Genomic DNA, 20,795 nt, shown 5'->3' on the forward strand with positions numbered 1-20,795 from the left:
TATATTAATTATTTTTGCTATGATTATTTTATATATATATATATAATTATTTTTTATTCTACAATCGAGTAATAAATTTTTATTTTTTATATCCATATATATTTCCCAATCTCTTTTCACATGTATGATTAACAATTTTTTTTAAATGGTGATATTTTAATTTTTTTTCATGTATTTTATATACTAGCAAGAAAGCAAAATCATATATTGTGATTCTTTTTTCTTTTTCACGCCTTAATTTTAATTAATCAATTTTGTGTCCACACAATATAATTAAACTTTTAATCATTTTAATCTATTGATGAATTATATTTTCTCTTGATAATTGCATTACTAATCTGAAATACAAAAAAAGGTGATACATATATCCAAAAAAGAAAACAAACTTAAAAATAAAAAAAAAAGAAAAAAGTTTCATATTAAAAAATTTAAAAATAACATATAAAAAAAATAGTCATAATATATAAATTGAGACAACAATTTAAATTTTTCTAAAACTAATTTAATCAAATACCAATATTAGAACTAAATTATTTAAATAATATTTAATATATTCTAATCTTTAGATACGTATAGATTAGAGTCATTCTCGTAACAACCAACCGAAATAACATCATAAGATCGAACACTTAGAATCTATACAAATTCAGACTATCTTCTTGTTAAAATTGTCAAACTAAATTGACTTTTATTCTCCCCAATGACATTGCATTAATGCACCAGAAAGCTAGTAGTTTTTGAAAAAAATCACAATATGTTATAAAATTATTTTTGATACAAAAAATTTAAGAGAAGAAAATTTAAATATAGTACCAATCTTTGAATTGCATCTTCAAGGTTGATACGAATTTTTTAAAACTGAACCTAAATTGAGAAAATTAAATCTCATTATATGCTCCACTTCGAATATTTTCGGAGAAACGTAGAAAACGTGGAGGGGATGTGACTTGAACTTGACCTACAAAGCTCCTTAGAAATAATTGCCCAATCAAAAAAAAATAACAGATTAGAAAAAAAGAATACTTTGACTCTTAGATTTAGACTCACTAATCACAAAAAAACATTATATATAGCCATTAGTAGTACAAAAATAATTATAGAAATTAATTATTGCAATATCAATTTACCACTATGAACATTAGTATCATATTTTTGGCTCATTATTCATTAATTGTAATATAATTCTAATAAAGATATTTTTTAAAATAAATTTAGAAGAGAGAATAGTGCTTTTATTTAAAAAAAAATAAATTTACGAGGAATTGACACCTTACTTTCATTAATTAGAGAAAAATCTAATTTTAGTATATTAAGTAGATTCTTTTATATAATTATAATAAAAATATTTTTCTAAATTAGTATAATCATGCATTATTTATTAAATGCTAACTGTAATATAATTATAATAAAGATATTTTTTAAAAATAATTTTAGAAGAGAGAATAGTACTTTTATTACATGAAAATAGTACTTTCTAAAAATAAAGATATTTTTCTAAATTAGTATAATTATACATTGTTACTTAAATGTTAATTATAGTATAATTATAATAAAGATATTTTATAAAATAAATTTAGAGAAGAAAATAATACATTTATTTTGGCAGAAAAATAGATTTATGAAGAATCGACACCTTACTTCTATTAATTAAAAAAAAATCCAATTTTAATATATTAAGTAGATTAACAACAACTTTTGTTTTTAATTGGAGATGATAATAATTTGGTTTGACATTAATGGGGTGCTTGACCAAATTAATTAATTTTAATGAATGATTGTGTGCTGTACAGTCTGACCCCTTCTAGAGCAATATCCTCCTCTTATTCGGTTCTGTAATTAATTTTACTCGATTATAGTAAATATGGCACCAAAAGTATATGACTTATTCTTATTATAAATAGATAGACATCCACAGGTTATTTCATACTTTCACGTACCTAAGAAGATGAAGGCCTTTACCTGTGTTTTGGTCATTCTACTTGTTTTTTCCATTGGTATTGGTATATTTTAGTTATCTAATAGACCATGTTTAATTTTTCTTATCTTTTATATGTGCGTGCTTTAAAAAATAAGATTGGTTATCTTTTCTTTTTTTTTTTTTAAAAAAAATTACATTTTAATACTTTGTATTGCTAAAAATAGTTAAAAAAATAAATTGTTTCTTTCTTTTTAAAAAATGAAAACTTTTTCTTTCAAAATATAATATTTTATAAAATCTTGACAAATATATGAAAATTGATTTTTTTTTTAGACAAAAAAGAATTGCCAGAAAAATTTAAAAGAATTGAGACTGTGTTTAGAAAAGTAATTTTACAATTTGATTCTTTTCATGCAGTTGAAATTATTTAAAATTTGATTTTAATAATCTACTCCTTTTGATTTTTCCCGGACAAAAAAAAACGACTTTTATTTAAATTCTGATTAATTTATAAAATCTATACAAAAATAGGGTGAAAAGTGATTTTCTTTTTAATTAAAACTGAAAAAAAAACAAACACATTATAAGTTTCTATTTGTTTATGTTAGTTTAGATTGTACATCCAACAATCCAGTACTAATTATTTTGTGTTTGATGGGTATACGTAGGAAATGAAAAGCTAATGAAAGTAACAGAGGCAGCCTCAAACCATTGTACACGGATACACCCAAATGCGAAATGTGATACACAAATTGAGTGCGATGCTTATTGCAAAAAACATGATGGAAGTCAAGCAATTGGTGATTGCGTTAGCGAAAAATGTCATTGTATACACTCACTTCCATGTCAGGATTTGTAGTCCTATGTTTGCAACATGTTCCCTTACAATACATGTTTGAATAATGGACAATGAAAAGCTTAATATAAATAAATGTTTCTATGAACATCAATTTTATTTACTTCTCTTTCCTTTTTTTTTTTCCCTCGTTCTGGGTTACTTTTACTTTTATAAGGTTATGAGATAAAGAATGTTATGAGTAATTTTCTTTGTTAAGACTTTGCTATTATTTGGTATCACATGACCGATTGGATAAAAATAAACCTATTTAAGGATAATGTAACAAATTAATTATCTAAAATTTTTTGTGGTGGCTAGTGTCGTTCAGAGTCGGTCAGCATTTTTCAAAGTAATATGACACAGGTAGGCGCTAATATACTAAGTTTTACTAAAACAAAAAATTAATTTTAATGTATCATTGATATAAAATAATTTTATACGGTTTACCAAAAAATAATTTTATACGTAATGTTACGTTGATAAAAATAATTATTTTTATATTAATTACGTGAATAATTATCCTAAAAATAGATATAATTAAATAATTGTATAAAATATTTTACATACTAATATAAGTGCATCAAAATTAGGAAAAAAGAATACAATTATTCATAATATGGACAAAAATGCTCATTCTTAAGTTATAGTATTCATTACGATGAAATATTGAATGGTAAAACACAAAAAATATATTCGAATTATTTTGGTGTCGATAAAAAAATTTCAAATTTTATTATCAATAAAAATACTCTCAAATAATTTAAAAATATGTTAAAAATGTCCATTCATAATCGGAGACCTACTCTATTAACAGAAAAGTATAGTATGGCTCACTTGCTAATGTCAAATTAATTCACGAGTGTGCATTTTTGTTACATTTTTAAATAATTTGAGAACATTTTATCAATAATAAAATTTAAAAATATTTTTGTCAGTACAAAAATAATTCGGATGCAATGGAGTCAAGAACAATGCAATATAATGAAGATAATATAATAGCTAGTCTACAAGCATAAAATAAAGCAATTATACATAAAGATGGCATACTATGCAGAATGAGAAAGCAAGGAGGAGTAGGCCAAAAAAACAAGAAAAAATTGTGTAAAAAGAAGTTAAATAATTTTTAGTTCGTAAGATGTTAGGGACTTGAGAGGTGCTGAAAAGTTGAATATGATGACAACTTTCAACTAAAAAAATAAGTTAAATTTATTAAGATTGATAGAGACAAAGAAAGAGGTGATAACTAAATTTGACGTAGCTAGTATTTTTGGGGGAGGCGAGGTGGGTTAGGAGTCTATGGTATCAGAAGGAGTTTCTAGAGATTTATTGCTTTGCTAGTGTGGGATGAAGCGTTAAAGATGGAGAGTTGTTATAAAGTGGAGAGATGCTTATGTATTAAAAGTCTGTTGACAAAAAACAGTTTTAGGTATGCATATTATTTGGTGTATGGTGCTCACGTGAGGGATAAGATGTTTACTATGTGGGAAGAGCTAAGCAATATCTTTGGGTTGTATCAAGTTCTTTTTTGCTAGACAGAGGATTTTAATGAGATTGTACATGTAAAGAAAAAGAATGAAGCAACCAATTTACCAGTCACAGTTGAATATTTTAAGCAATGGTTATAGGATATGAAGCTAGTTGACTTGTTGTTGAATGATTATAAGTATACGTGGTTCAGGGACCATTCATGTAGCCAAATTGATAGAGTATTGCAATGGGTAACGTAGAATGGTTAGAGGGATCTTCAGAAATGCGTTTGAAAAGGGGGCCAAGAGAATTGTCTGATCACTATCTGTTGGTAATGGAGCATACAAGACTACGTGGGGTCCAAGACCTTTTCAAAAATTTGGATTCATGGTTTACTTTCCTGAAAATGGTGAAAGAGGAATGGATGCGATTAGAGGATGTGCCTTTCACTGATTAGTTAAAAGCATTGATGGTTCCTTTAGGAAGATGGCATAAGGATAATTTTGTAGATATGGATAACAAGATAAATGATTAATGCTCAATAAGACAGAGGAGTAATCGGATTAATGCTCAAATGATTAATGGGAGGATAGTGAAAAATCAAACATAATCAAGATTGCCTTTTCCCAAAAACCTATATCACCAAGAGGCTTCACGTTTAGTTAGGTTCTTTGATGGTCTAGTAAGCCAAATTGATGTGAAGGAGGCCATTATTGCACTAGAGATTTTACCATCTATTGAAGAAGTAAGAAATGCTTGTAACAGAATTATGAGTCTTCAAAAGTACCAGAAAGGAAGTAGTACAATATGAATTTTATAAAGAAGTGTCGGGAGAACATTGGAGGAGAATTTATTGCAGCCGTATTGGATTTCTTTGAGACATCCAAGTTACCTAAAGATTCTAATATTACATGGGTGGGTAGTTTTGACTCTGAACACTACAAGAAAAATGTTTAATATCATCGGATTTATTGTTGGATTTAGCGTTGGAGGTTAGCGACAGGTTTACCGACGAATTCAATCTTCCCTCGTTGTTGAACTTCTTTAGCAGTTCTTGGTGATTACATTTGTGCAACATCCCAGCATTTATCGGGGTTTGCTTTAATCTGATGCGTCCGCATCTTTAGGAGTTTTTATTATGTTTTTCATATGTTTTTCTTATGTTTTCGTAAGTTTAAGTACATAATCTTCTCTCGATCTCATTAATTTCAAATATCGTTTTCTACTAAACATTTTGAAAGTGTTTTTAAGAAAATACAGGGTTTACAGATGAGAAAATCAAGTAGGAAAGCAAGGAGGATCAAAGGAGCAACACAACAAAGCTTCTCAAAAAAGCAAAATGTTGTGCGTACGCATGTCTCATGCATACGCATAAGTATCAAAAAGTCCCTGGTTATGCGTACGCATCTCCCATGCGTACTCACAAGTTCTCTTCAAGAAATGAAGCTTGCCACGCATTGGACACAGATGCAAGGGCATGCCACACCCTAGAGAGAAATTGCAGGGGCGTGCCATGCCCTAGAAGAGAAATCCATGTACGCATCTCTCATGCATACGCACGAAATATGAAAGTTTTCTGGGTTGTGCTACGCATCTCTCATGCATACGCACGATTTATAGAGGTTTTGCAAGTTGTGCTTACACATCTTCCATATGTACGGACAAATCTAATTTTAGCAAAGGAACGTCCCACGCTGTGTAGTATATGCCACGCCCTACAAGGAAGTTCAGCATTGGCGTGCCACACTTGGAAATGAGAGAATTCACTGGAACCAATCCCAAAGCCTAGTGTGCCACACTACAGGAAGGCGTGCCACACCAAAGATCAATTTTCTCAGCAAAATGCCATGCCCAGAGAAGCCGTTACACGCTAGTGAAGATATGATTTGATTCCATTTAAAAGATTGAAGAAGATTTTGTATTTGATTAGATTTGAATTTGTTTTAATGCTATTTTGATTTTGTTAGGAAATTTTCTTAATTACTTCTAATTAAGATAAGATTTAGTTTTAAATTTGAATTTGAATTACTAGGAAATCTAGGATTGAAATAATCTTAATTACTTCAGACCCCTTACGTATCTCTCTTCTTCCTCCTTTCTTTTGTTTTGTTTAGGAGCTTTGTTCATGTTTTGATGGTTTATTAATTCAAGTTTTCTTTTATTCTAAAGTTTTGCATTCATCTATTTATGATTGAATATTTCGTTCTTCATCAATAAAGGATTAGTAGCATCAACAGGTATGCTAATCCCGTTTTGGATTTGTTAACTGATTCGATAGAGTAGTTTTTCAAATCATGCTTGAAAACTCTTTTACATAGGTTTTTAAATCAACTAGACATAGGGAATTTTGTAAGTGTGCGGCAATACATGATTTTTGTTTACCCTAATCTTGGATACGTGACATATAATCTAGATTAGGACGATTCTTGAAATCATGTTTTCTCATTGAGAAAGTGAATCAAATTTTTGTACTTAACCTCTTTAATTAATCAAACGACCAAGACATTGGCGGGTGGTTAATTAAAGACAAACCGAGGAGCTGAGACATCAGAAATTGGTTACTTTAGATTCGTCATAAATGGAGATTTGCAAATTTTAAAATTAGGTTAACAAGGTTTAATTCTCTTGAGGACATGAACATTTCCAAGCCCTAGACATTCACCACTATTGATTTCTCCAAATTCAATAAGCATTGTCCGAAGCAGTTAGCACTCAAGAAACCTTTAATTCAATCTCTACAAGTTTTCAGCACGTCACAACAATTCTCAGATTCCAGGTTTTATTTATATAATTAGTAATTTAATTCGATAATTGCGTGCTCAGTCCGTTAATCCTTGTGGGAACGATATCCACTCATCGTGGTATTACTTGAATGATTCAGTGCACTTGCCGGTATCCATGAGCTTCGGTTTTCCGCTCATCACAATCCCCTGATGTGTCAATAGGAAACCGAGGAATTTTCCTCTGTGTACTCCGAATATGCATTTCTCTAGATTTAACCTCATGTTGTATTTTTTAAGTTGTTTTAAAACCTTGTGGATGTCAGCTTGGTGTGCTTCCTCTAACTTTGACTTTATAACCATATCATCGACATAGACTTCTATGTTCTGACTTATTTGGTCCTTAAAAACCTTATCCATCAGCCTCTGATATGTTGCTCATACGTTTTTAAGTCTGAAAGGCATTTACCTTATAACAAAAATTACCGTTATCTGTTATGAATGCAGTCTTATCTTGATCTTCTGGGTGCATTAGTATCTGATTATATCCGGAATAGGCGTCCATAAAACTTAACACCTTGACACCCGATGTGTTATCGATTAATTTGTCAATACTTGGCAATGGGTAGAAATTATTGGGACATGCTTTGTTTATGTCTGTGAAATCCACACACACGCGCCATTTTCCCAAGCTCTTTTTTATCATAACTACATTCGCTAACCACGATTAGAATCTAAGCTCATGGATGAAACCTGCATCAAGCAATTTTTGAGTTTTTGTTATTGCCGTATTTCTTCTTTCCGTACCTAGGTTTTGTTTTTTCTGGCGCACTAGTCGGACACTAGGGTTAATATCAAGTTTATGGCATATGACATTTGGATCAATCCCAGGCATATTTGCTGGTGGCCATGCGAAGAGGTTGACATTGGATCTAAGGAATTTGTAGTTGGTTTGCTCATTTCCTACAGAAAAAGCTGATCCAATGTTAGTTTACTGATGTTTGAATTTTGTAAGTGATACCTTTTTCAATTCATCCATTGGAGTATGTTGGTTGGAGATATCATCCCAGGGATCCAGTTTAGCCAAGGATGGGATGTCCTCTGTGTTGTAGATAGAGTTGACTTGTTGAATGGTTTTTGTTGACGATGGCTTCAATTTCAGGCCCACATTATAACGTTGTCACGCGTCCTTATGATCAGCATGCTCTGTTGCTATGATGTTATCCTGCACATGGAACTTTATACGCAAATAAATAGTAGAAACAATAGCTCCAAAAGAGTTAAGGGATGGTCTCCCTAAAATGACATTATAAGGGCTCAAACACTTTCCTCGTAGAAGCCTACCAACTCTCTAGTTGAAGACTGCAGGGCTTTATCGCTTAGCTGCATTTTTTGAAAAGTCGGGTAGAACGATACATCGGTCCTACTCCTTGGGTCGAGCAAGACTTTCTTAACCATCAATTCTCCCATGTTAACTGAAAATACAACAGGGTTGTCTAGGTTTGAGCACTATAACCTGAAGTCGGATCCATCAAAAGAAATGCTTTCTGTGGGAAGTGAGGAGGATCCCTCCATGGTCACCATGGTTTGATAACTCCTTCTCCTAGCCGTGTTGGTGATTCCACCTCCTGCAAAACCACCTGAAATATAGTTAATAATGCCTTTTTATGGAAATTCTGGGGAAGCATGCCAAGTTCCTTTGTCTCGAGGAGTTGAATTATAGTTCGATTGATCTATTGTGCTTATAATTTCTCTTTGCCCTCTGCTGTTGATGTATTTGTCCAGCAAACCTTGTCTTGCCAATTTCCAATAGGTCTTTGCCTACTACGCATTCATCTGTGGTGTGACCAAATTTTTGATGGAATACGCAATGCTTACCTTTGTCCACATATTTATGGTCTTGGTAAGTTCTCGCTTTGGTAGGAGGCTTTATAAACTAACTATGGAGGATTTCCTTTATGATGTTTTCTCTTATCGTATTGAACTTTGTGTAGGTGTCAAACTTTGGCGTTAGTTTGAAAGGTTTCTTTTGTTCGCGTGTCTAACCCGGCCTTTCTTGTCTATCTTCTTCTTTTCGAGGCGTTTGTGGTGTTTGCTTTTTTACCTTCCTGGCTTCCCTTAGCTCTTCGATTTTCTATTTGTCCTGATGCCTTATCTCTGAATTCTGTCAGTGTCTTAGGTTTAGTGATAACTATAGTCTCCTAAAATCTCCCGAGCGTAGCTCTCTCTTTAGCGCATGAAGGTGCACATCAGGGCTGAGATTGGGAATTTTCATCGCGACATTTGCAAATCTAGACATATAATTTTTCAGACTCTAATGTTGTCCTTGTTTAATAGTGCTGAGGAAATCAGAGTCATGAACATAGATCTTGAAAGCTGCAAAATGGTTGATAAATTGGTCGAAAAATTTGTCAAAACTAGAAATGTAACCTGCAGAGAGACTAGAAAATCACAATAAAACATCATTCAAAAACATCGTAGATTCAATCTTAGTGATGTAGATTTTGGGATCACCAAAGCCCTCGTAAGGTTTTAGTGTGGTTGGAAGTGTAAAATTTTTCGACATTTGGAAGTTCATTACTTCATCAGAGAAAGGATTTGTTCTCTTTTTACTGGATCTCGGGGGATGACTTCCATTGCCATGTTTATTTCAGAGTGATGCTCGTCCTCAGGATTTTCTTTGCTTGCAGTCTTCTTGTCACCTCCATCATTGTCTGCTTTACTCGCCAGGAGTTTGGACATTTTTTTTTACTTTCGCTTGAAGAGCGACGTTCATGGCCACTAGTTAGACATAAGTGGGAGGAGGTGGTGGTAATGAGTCATCAGCCATATTTTGAATCCTGCAAAAAAGGAGAAAATGAAAAAAAGGAAAAAAGATGATGAGGTGATATTAGAAATCGGCGCCACAGTGAGTGCGAGATGTTCTGTCAAGAATACTCTTCCGAGGTATATCTCATCTCTGTAATACTGTGGATGCTCCAAGCTTTTCGATCAACAGGGATGAGTTATCTTTAGAACTCAGACTCGGATGTGGGACCTACAAAAAAGACTCCAACACTCAAGTCAGTAATATATCTCTTAATATAAACTAAAACTAAAAAGATTAGGATGGTGATTCGTTTTTTTGAATGTGTCCCCCCTTGCTTGGTTCTTCTATTTTATCATTATTCAGATTGAATGGTCTTTGACCATTATCTCCGAATTTCGAGATTGGTCCAAAAACGTGGGAAACCGTTTTTCTGTTGTGGACCGTTATTAATTTAAAAGATTTTTTGAATGAGTATCCGAGATATAATCTTTTACTGCCGATTTGTGAGGGTTTAACATTATGTGTGGTATAAATATCAAGAATTAAATTATGCAAAATCAACATTCAATATTAAAAGGTATTTGTTATCATCATTATATTTTAATATTCATTCTCTTTGGATAAAAAATTTGAATTTTTGAATCCTTTATCCAAACGTTACAACTTTAAAATAAGTACTTCTATAACTAAAAATTCAAATACAAAATAAATTATTTATAAACTACTACTAATAAAAATTCTTATATTTTAATTTTTTTTCAAAAGAGCTTATTTAAAAATTTTACCCAATCTGAACCTAAATACATTAAAAAACCAAAAATTTTTATATTATACCCTTAACCAATATTCATAGAATACTTTTTAGCTAAATCAATGATATAATAATTACTCTATTTATTTCGTATTAAGTATTATACCTTTTTCTTTATATTTTTATTTAGGTTAAATTACACAGTTAGTCCCCATACTTTCAGTGAAATTGCAAGTTGGTCCTTACAGTTTAAAAGTTTGTAATTGGGTCCCTCAAGTAAATTAAAATTTGTAATTGGGTCCCTACCGTTCAAATTCCGTTTGATTTAACGGAATATTCTACAGCATATTCGCCCTTGAGCATGTGAGTTGCACATGTAGAAGCTTGACTGAGAAAATACTCGTTATTTCTTACTTCCAAATTTTTGTAATGATCCAAAACCCCACTGAGACCCTTCATTATCGTTACGCTTCATCTCCAGTAGAATTTCTCTCTGCTCAGGCTTCCCTTCCATTGTTGGAGTTGATCGTCGAGTGTGTGGTTCGGACTGTGTGGAGTTGCTTTATGGTTGACATTATTGGCAGCTGAAGAGTGAAGTGTGCAAGAGAGCAACACTAAATCAGGTAAGGGTTCATAACCCCCAGTCCCTTCACAGGTGTGAGTTGAATGTTATGGTTTGATTTGGTTCTTTTTTTTTTCCAGTGGATGCTAGAGTATCTAATGTAGTTAGGGTTTCTCTGATGAATCTATTTTTTTATTTTTGTTGGTAGTGATGGGAGATTCTGTGTTTACTCTCGATCTCTACCATGGTGGTCAGATGGTTAGCAGGAAAGGAGGGAAAGAATACCTTGGTGGGATGGTAGTGGAAGGGTTGCAGTTTGAGTTAGATGAGTGGTCGTTACAAGAAATTGTTGCAGCACTGAAAGAAGTTGGATACACAGGCAATGCTAAAATCTGGTGGAACGAACCTGGAGTTGCATTGAAGGATGGTCTTAGGGAGTTAAAGTCTGATGGAGATGCAATGAGAATGGGTAAGTATGTAGTGGAACAAGAGATTAAACACTGCCATGTGTATGCAGTTAGTGGATGTAGACAAGGAAATGGGGTTGAGATAACCTCAACTGATGAAGACTATATACCCTCTGATGGTGAGTACAGTGCTAATGATTTAGTTGAAGTAGAAGTGGTAAGTCAATCAGAGTCTTCAAGTGAAGATAACAGATTTGATGACAGTGCGGACGATGGTGATCATGAGGATCATTTTGGCTTTAATGTTGAAAGAGAAAACCAACAAGGTCAGCATCCAAATGCCTTCGGAGGTAACAGTGGCTCATTAGGAACAGATGCTAATAATGTTGATGTGGGAGTTGGTGTTGAAAATAACACAGGAGGGATGACTGAAGATGGAGCAGAAATTGATGTTGGTGATATTTCTTCGGGTTATGATACAGAGTCATTGGACAACTATGATGGAGATTCTGATGAGCCCGTAAGAAGAAAGAGGTATCCTAGATATAATGAAGCTGACATGAGTGTTGATTATGAGTTTCGGCTGGGGACTGAGTTTAAATCTATTGCTGAGTTTAAGGAGGCTATCAAGGAACATGCATTGTTGAATGGACGGGACATTAGATATGTCAAGAACGATTAGGTTAGATGCAGAGTCAAATGCAAGGGTTTAGGCAGAGAGTGTCCATGGATGGCATTTGCAAGTAAAGTAGGAAAATCTGGATGTGTTAGGCTGAAGACATTGAAAAGTAAGCACACTTGTGGGAGGAACTACAGTGGCCGTCTTGCGTCCAGCAATTGGATTGCTAAAAAAATTACTAATAACATAAGTAGAGGAGAAGATATGAAGCTGGGGACTGTAATTCAAACTATTCAAGAAAAATACATGGCAAATATATCTGTGTGGAAAGCTTACTGGGCAAGAAGAAAGGCAAGGGAAGTGGTGCATGGGAAGGCAGTGCAGCAATATGGGAGGATCAGAGACTATTGTGCAGAGGTCTTAAGAGCAAACCCAGGATCGACATTGAAGCTGAAGTTGGAAAGACCCTCTCCAACAATCCTACCAAGGTTTGTACGAATGTACATGTGTCTTGATGCTGTGAAGAAAGGATTCCTGGCTGCTTGTAGGCCTATTATTGGACTTGATGGTTGCCATCTGAAGGGTGATCATGGACAACAATTGTTGGTTGCTGTGGGTAGAGATCCCAATGATAACTATTTTTCCCTAGCAGTTGCAGCAGTAGAGGCAGAGACTAAGGATTCATGGGCCTGGTTCTTGGACTTGCTACTTCATGACATTGGAGAGTTGACAAATAAGAAATGGGTCTTTATGTCAGACCAGCAAAAGGCAAGATATTAATTGTAGTTTTCTATGAACTCAGTTTTATAAATTTCTGTGAATTTTAATCTTACTTCAGCTGGCCATTGACCACTTGGTAGGGGCTGCTTCAAGTATTTCATGAAATGCTTCCGGGAGTGGAGCATCGGTTTTGCCTCCGACATCTCTATGCCAACTGTAAGAAGGCTTTTGGTGGGGGAACAGTTTTAAGGGACTTGATACTTTCTACTGCTAAGACAACTTATGTGGAGGAGTGGAATAGAAAGATGGATCGTTTGAAAGAGGTAAATAAAGAGTGTTATGACAAGTTGGCAGCCCTGGATCCTAAGGTATGGACTAAATCTCACTTCACTCCATATGCCAAGAGTGATATGCTAATGAACAACATATCTGAGGCTTTTAATGGACGAATTCTGGAAGCTCGTGACAAGCCCATTTTGACCATGTTTGAATGGATTAGATGTTATTGGATGGGGAGGTTTGCTGAGAAGAAGAAAAAGGGAGCTAAGTTCATGGGAAAAATACTGCCTAAGCCTAGAAAGAGGTTAGACATCATATGTAGAAGGTCCATGGAATGGCAACCTAGGTGGGCTGGGGATTTAAAGTATGAGGTTTCACATAAAAATAGGATGATTCAAGAGAGGTTTGTGGTGGATTTACTGGCCGGTTCATGTAGTTGTAGGTTCTGGGGGTTGGCTGGCATGCCTTGTATGCATGCTTGTTCTGCAATATTCATGAAAGGAGACAACCCTGAGGACTACTGCAGTAACTATTACACACCAGCAGCATATGTGACATGCTATGGGACAACACTCAATCCAATTAATGGTGAAAATATGTGGCCAAAGGTCGAACTTGAGACAATTAGACCTCCAATCTTCAGAGTCAAGCCTGGAAGACCTAGGAGAGTAAGAATTAGAGAGCACGATGAGGATAGATCACAAACAAAACTAAGAAGGAGTGGAACATCAGTGACCTGCAGCAACTGTGGCCAATATGGACACAATAGGAGACATTGTCCCAATCCAGACATAACAGGTATCTGCCTTTATTTCTTGGCTTCCTCATAGTTTGGTAGTCTTGTACTCTATCACTAATCATGTGTGTTCTTCTCTTCAGGAAATAACCCTGGATCTGAAACTGCTGCTCCTCAGGGTAGTGCCCCTGCTCCTCATGGTAGTGCCCCTGCTCCTGCTACTGTTGCAACCTCCACCACTAGATCTGCTAGTGTTAGCCAAAGAGGAAGGGGAAGGGGACGTGGTAGAGGAGGATCCAGGCCTGAAAAATCTAGATCTGCTACTCCTTCTGCACCACCAGTGACTGCTCCGGCTCCACCACTGCCTCCACTAGTGAATGCACTAGATCCACCACTACTTCCACCAGTGACTGCACCAGCTCCACCACTGCCTCCACTAGTGACTGCACCAGCTCCACCATTACCTCCACCAGACCCAACAACTTTCACAGCTCCACCAGTGCCTCTTCCAGCAGATCCACCACAACCTGCACCAGCTCCAACAAGGTCCACAGCTCCACCACTGCCTAAGACAAAAATTTTTGGTGTGCGGCGCAGTGGGAGACTTAAGATAGGTGTGAGGAAGGCAAAATCTGGACCAACTGAAACCGTAGACCTCACAGAAGATTAGTTTTTTTAAGTAATTAGGACTTGGTGGTATTAGTTTTTTTGCTGTGACTGTGAACTTTATTGTATCCTATGTCCATGTACTGTCAGTGGATTATGAACCACTTTTGTTTTGTTTTGTTGCTTTTGTTATATTGGGCATGTGGCTAGCTGTTTTGGAGGGACCACATTGACTATTAATTAATATGAATGTTAACTACTTTACTCTATATTATGTCTACTAGAGCTTTCTGCTATGGGACCAAATGAATGCAAATAATTTTTCAGATTCACTTGTCATTGATAAAAAATAGATGATTACATTCAACACTAAACACTATTCAAATGCACTGCAAGCACAGTTTTTCTCCTATCTCATCAAACTTAGTTAAACCAATACACTGCAAATATTACAACCAATACACTGCAGATACACTTTTCCTCCTATCTCATCAAACTTAGTTAAACCAATACACTGCAAATATTACAACCAATACACTGCAGATACACTTTTCCTCCTATCTCATCAAACTTAGTTAAACCAATACACTGCAAATATTACAACCAACACACAACTCAATATCATCTTCTGCAATTGTTTCTGCTTCTTCATGTCACTCTCTACTCTGCCATTTTGTTGTTGTAGCAATGTAAAATCAGAACGCAATCTTCCTAGACTTGCTTCCATGCGTCCTATCTCTATATGTAATCTATCTATCTTTCTTTCTTGTGCCTTTAGTAGTGCAGCATTCATAGATTCATCCAACCTTATAAAATCTCCACCATGCTTTGAGCATCCCTCCGTTTGAGATCTGTGTTGGGTGCATTGAGATTGAGCCCCAGCCATGTCTTCTTCATCAATCCATTCAAAAAACTTGCATCTTCTAGTGGGACAGGATATAAATCTTCTATTTGGGTTCATCACAGTACTGGAGGTTCGGAGTTTCAGCAGATCTCCACAAAAGCAGTGAGTCCTTCTCCCCTTTCCCATCACCTCTTCCTCTCTATCAATCCACTAAAAAAAATTACACTTTGGTAATTTACAACAAGCAACAAATCTCCTACCTGGGCTGTTCATTGACGACGACGAGAGCACCACCATCTCTTCCCCACAGAAGCATCGATATCTTCTCTTGTTCATACTCCTAGATGTTGAGCTTCCTTCGGACAACTGGGTTGACTCCATCACAGCTCGAAGAAACCCTTCTTCACCCCTAACAAAGGGATACAGATACTGGAGGAACGCTGTGAGAGATCGTCATCTTCTCTTTCACTCTGACTCTTAAGAACATTATGAGAGATAAGGACATTCTGGTAAAATAACAACATTTAACGTCTCTATTCACGCTAAACGTTAGTGGGGACCCAATTATAAATTTTAATTTACTTTAGGGACCTAATTACAAATTTTTAAACTGTAGGGACCAATTTGCAATTTCACTGAAAGTGTAGGGACTAACTGTGTAATTTAACCTTTTATTTATATTACCAAAGAGTATAATAAAAAAATAACAGAAATTTTAAGAAGCCAATATTTTTTAGTAATTTTGATTATTATTTGACAAGTATAAACATTAAGTTGTCTTTAATTATAAATTTTATTAATTTATGTGTGTAAATTGTATTGATTTATGTGTGTAAATTCTTGGTAAATATAAATATAAATTATATATTTTTATTTGTAAATACTTGTAAATATAAGTACAAATTATTGCTAGTCAAATATGGGCCCAAAATAATAATATTTACTGGTCATGTAGTATTATTCAAAAAATAAAGATTTAATTAATTTATGCGTTTAGGACACATGATAAAATTATAATTAAAAAAGGTTTTATTTTTTCGAACACGATTTTCAAATTTGCGAATCCAAAGCCATACAACTTTGAATTCCTTTTTTGCAGATATATATGCAATGCATTGTTTCAAGTTGGTTTCTCTGAATGTACCCCGTTGGTTCATGTTCTGCTCAAAATTAACATAATGTTATTGTTAATTATTATACTCTCCTTATACTTTTGAAATAATAAAACAATATAAACAGATACCAATATTCTTAGCCCATGATGAATCATGTTTATAACACTACTCATAATAATGCATAGAAGGGGACCAAAACTAAAAAGAACCAAAAAGTTTAATTTCACCTTTCAAATTGCAATTGTATCTTAGTTTAGAATTAGAAAAAAACAATTTAATCTTTTCATAGGCCTATAACATTCAAAAGTTTTTTTCTCTTTAAAAAAATTATATTCTATAAAAGAAGTGCTCAATATATACAGCATAAAGTTAGAAGATCAAGAACCATAAAATTAGAAGAGCAAATCATCAATTATATCAACTCCACAAAATTATTTCTGCCATTCCTATCAGCAACAACCAATAATAAAGTCATACTACTTTTAACAACTTCTTTAAGATTGTTTAATTACTTCGTCTATTTTTCCTCTTCTACATATTTTCTATAAAAAAAAAAAATATTATTTCTGCTATCAATCTACTCAACTCGTCACTAAAGTTGATCGACCAATAAGACCAAACCTAGGGAACAATTCAACTTGGGGTGGAACCAAGTCCTTACCTTCCAAACACTTCTAGTAAAAGTATAAATCATCACAATATCCTTCCATAATCTCTCTGCTGCTTGCAACACCTTCACAGAAGATTTTGACTTTGTAATATATGTAATCATTTTGGGTAATATAAAGTATATTTTCTGTTTTTTAAATTTTTCAAAAATTTTAAAATAATTAATTTTAATTAATAAGATATGTAATATTTTTTAACTAAATACGCTATAAATTATTGGTATTTTATAATTTTATAATGTACTATTAATATTGTTAAGTTTTTTTTGTGTATTTGTCATATTAAAAATAAAATTTTGAAGAAGAATTTATAATTTTATATATATTGATAAATCTTTTGAAAAACCAATTCAAATAACTATATGTTAATTGTTATGAAGTATTGGCACTTTGCTGAGTTATCATGTTGGTATATCAAATATATTTTGGACTCGACACTCTTCGACATTTATTCAATACGCGTGTTTGCTGTGTCCACTTATGTCTTATCAAAAAATAAAAAATTTTTTTTCGGACACACTTCAATACATCTAAATACCATCATCTGTCAGCATGTCCAACTTTATTATTAACATGTATTTTTGAAATAAATTTTAAAATAGTATATATTATTATTTATTAGAACAAAATATTTTAAATATTTTATATAATTAAAATAAGACATTAAAAATAATTAAAAATTAATTTTTATTTTAATATAAATAAAATATCAAAATATCATTAGAATTTATCTAAAAAATATTTTATATATATGCATATCTCAATATTTTAACAAAATTTTAAATTTATATGTCAGCATGTCTCATATCGTGTTGTATTTTATGTTTTTATCAGTATCCATACATCATAAATTAATTATTTTTAGGAAATAAAAAATTTATCTAAAAACTCCTCCACATTGAAATTTATGGATCCATTCTATTGTATGTATTAGGAAAAACTTTTTTTAATGGAAATGATAATAATTTCGTTTGACATTAATAATGGGGTGGTTGACAAAATTAATTAGGTAAGACGGTAGATTAAAAGTTATTTGACAAATAGACATAAGTATAGATATTTTGTTGAATTGTTATGTTTATGTGTTGGATATATTTTAAATACGATAATTATTGATATTTATTTGATATATGTGTCTGCTGTGTTTAATCGTATCTTGATAAAAAATAAAAAAATTTACTCCAAACACACTTAGATATATCTAAATACAATTACGTATTAGCTTTATATTATATATATATATGTTTCTGTATTTTATAAAATTTTAAAATTTGTATGTCAACCTATTTCATATTATATCGTATTTTGTATTGTATCGCGTGTTTGTGTCCATAGCAAATTAAATGAATGATTGTGTGCTGTACAGTCTGACCCCTTCTAGAGCAATATCCTCCTCTTATTCGGTTCAAATGTAATTAATTTTAATCGATTATAATAAATATGGCACCAAAAGTATATGACTTATTCTTATTATAAATAGATAGACATCCACAGGTTATTTCATACTTTCAAGCACCTAAGAAGATGAAGGCCTTTACCTGTGTTTTGGTCATTCTACTTGTTTTTTCCATAGGTATTGATATATGTTAGTTATCTAATAGACCATGTTTAATTTTTCTTTAAAAAATTACATTTTAATACTTTATATTGTTAAAAATAGTTAAAAAATAAATTATGTTTCTTTCTTTTCAAAAAATAAAAACTCTTTCTTTCAAAATATAATATTTTATAAAATCTTGACAAATATATGAAAATTGATTTCCTTTTAGACAAAAAAAATTGCTAGAAAAAGTTAAAAGAAGTGAGGCTGTGTTTATTTATGATTTTCAGAAAAATAATTTTACAATTTAATTCTTTATATGAGTTGAAATTATTTAAATTTTGATTTTAATAAGAATCTACTCCCGTTACTTTCCCCAAACCAAAAAAAAAACGACTTTTATTTAAATTCTGATTAATTTATAAAATCTATATAAAAATAGGGTGCACAAAAGTGATTTTCTTTGGCACAAATCTGTTTTTTTTTTAATAAAAAAAAACTGAAAAAAAAACACATTATAAGTTTCTATTTGTTTATGTTAATTTAGATTGTACATCCAACTATCCGGTAGTAATTATTTTGTGTTTGATGGTATACGTAGGAAATGAAAGGCTAATGAAAGTAACAGAGGCAGCCTCAAACCATTGTACACAGACACTCGCAGATGCGAAATGTGTAGCGAGTCGGTGCGATGATTCATGCAAAAAACGTTATGGAAATCTAGCAAGTGGATTTTGCACTCGCGACAAATGTATTTGTATACACTCACTTCCATGTCAGGATTTATAGTCCTATGTTTGCAACATTTCCCTTACAACACATGTTTGAATAAGGGAAAATGAAAAGCTTAATAATAAATGATGTTTCTATGAATATCAATTTTATTTACTTTTCTTTCTTTTTTTTTTCTCGTTCTTAGTTACTTTTACCTTTATAAGGTTAAAGAGTGTTATGAGTAATTTTCTTTGTTAAGACTTCGTTATTATTTGGTATCACATGACCGATTGGATAAGAAGAAATCTATTTAAGGATAATGTGATAGACAAATTATCTAACATTTCTTGTCGTGGCTAGTATCGTTCAGAGTCGGTCAGCGTCTTCCAAGGTAGACCGACAGAGGGCTAATATACCGATTTCTATAAAACAAAAATTTAATTTTGATGCACCGTTGATATAAAATAATTGTGATGTTATATTAATAAAAATAATTATTTTATATATTAATTGTATAAATAATTATTTATAAAAATATATAATTAAATAATTATATAAAATATTTTATATACCAAATATATTAAAATTAGAAAAAAAATATAATTATTTAAAAATATAAACAAAAATGTTCATTCTTAAGTTATAGGATTTATCATTATGATAAAATATTAAAGGTAAATCACAAAAAATATATTTAAATTATTTTAGTGTTGACAAAAATTTCTCTAAATTTTATTATTGATAAAAGTGTTCTCAAATAATTTAAAAGCATGTCAAAAATATTCATCTGCGATTGAAGACCTATTCTATTAATAGAAAAATGTAACATAGCTCATTTGTTAATGTCAAAGTTTTACTTATTAAATAGAAATCTTTGTTTACCACATCACTATTTTTCTAGAACATCTTAATTCACGAGTGTGTATTTTTATCACCTTTTTAAATAATTCGATAGTATTATTGTGGATAATAAAATTTAGAGATATTTTTGTATAATTCGGGTGCAATGGAATCAGGAACAATGTAATATAACGAAAAAGAGGATATAATGACTATTCTACAAGCACAAAATAAAACAATTGTATATAAAAGATGACACGCTATGCAGAATAAAAAAGCAAGGAGGAGTAGGCCAAAAAATAAGAAAAATTATTCAAAAAGAATTTAAATAATTTTTAGTTCTTATAATGTTAGAAGATTGAGAGGTGTTGAAAAGTTGAATATAGTAAAAAGTTTCAACCAAAAAATAGATTAAATATATTAGGACTAATAGAGATAAAGAAAGAGGTAAAAATTAAATTTGACATAGCAAGTATTTGTAGGGAGGCGAGATACGTAGGTTGAGAGTTTATGGTATCAAAAAGTGTTTCTGGAAATTTATTGCTAATGTGAGATGCAACATTGTTCAAGATGAATAGTTGTTATAAATTAGTGAGATGATTATGTATTAAAAGTTTGTTGACAAAAACATATTTAGATGTG

The 20,795-nt window shown here is 32.2% G+C and overlaps 1 protein-coding gene and 2 long non-coding RNA genes across 3 annotated transcripts; all 3 read left to right on the forward strand.

The window, feature by feature from the left end:
* Positions 1-1,935: 1,935 nt before the first annotated feature.
* Positions 1,936-2,862, forward strand: LOC107485666 (uncharacterized). The gene is made up of 2 exons (XR_001591520.3): positions 1,936-1,994; positions 2,587-2,862. It is a non-coding gene; the product is annotated as an uncharacterized LOC107485666 (long non-coding RNA).
* Positions 2,863-12,202: 9,340 nt separating this feature from the next.
* LOC107485651 (uncharacterized) lies at positions 12,203-14,496 on the forward strand. Its single transcript, XM_016106186.1, has 3 exons — positions 12,203-12,859; positions 12,952-13,888; positions 13,970-14,496. Exons 1-3 carry the CDS (start codon positions 12,203-12,205, stop codon positions 14,494-14,496), a joined length of 2,121 nt encoding a protein of 706 aa, XP_015961672.1.
* A 3,999-nt stretch (positions 14,497-18,495) lies between these two features.
* LOC107485665 (uncharacterized) lies at positions 18,496-19,472 on the forward strand. The gene is made up of 2 exons (XR_001591519.3): positions 18,496-18,632; positions 19,201-19,472. It is a non-coding gene; the product is annotated as an uncharacterized LOC107485665 (long non-coding RNA).
* The last annotated feature ends 1,323 nt before the right edge of the window (positions 19,473-20,795 follow it).

This window comes from Arachis duranensis, chromosome 4 (assembly GCF_000817695.3).
Source record: "Arachis duranensis cultivar V14167 chromosome 4, aradu.V14167.gnm2.J7QH, whole genome shotgun sequence".
In the NCBI taxonomy this organism is placed as follows: domain Eukaryota; kingdom Viridiplantae; phylum Streptophyta; class Magnoliopsida; order Fabales; family Fabaceae; genus Arachis; species Arachis duranensis.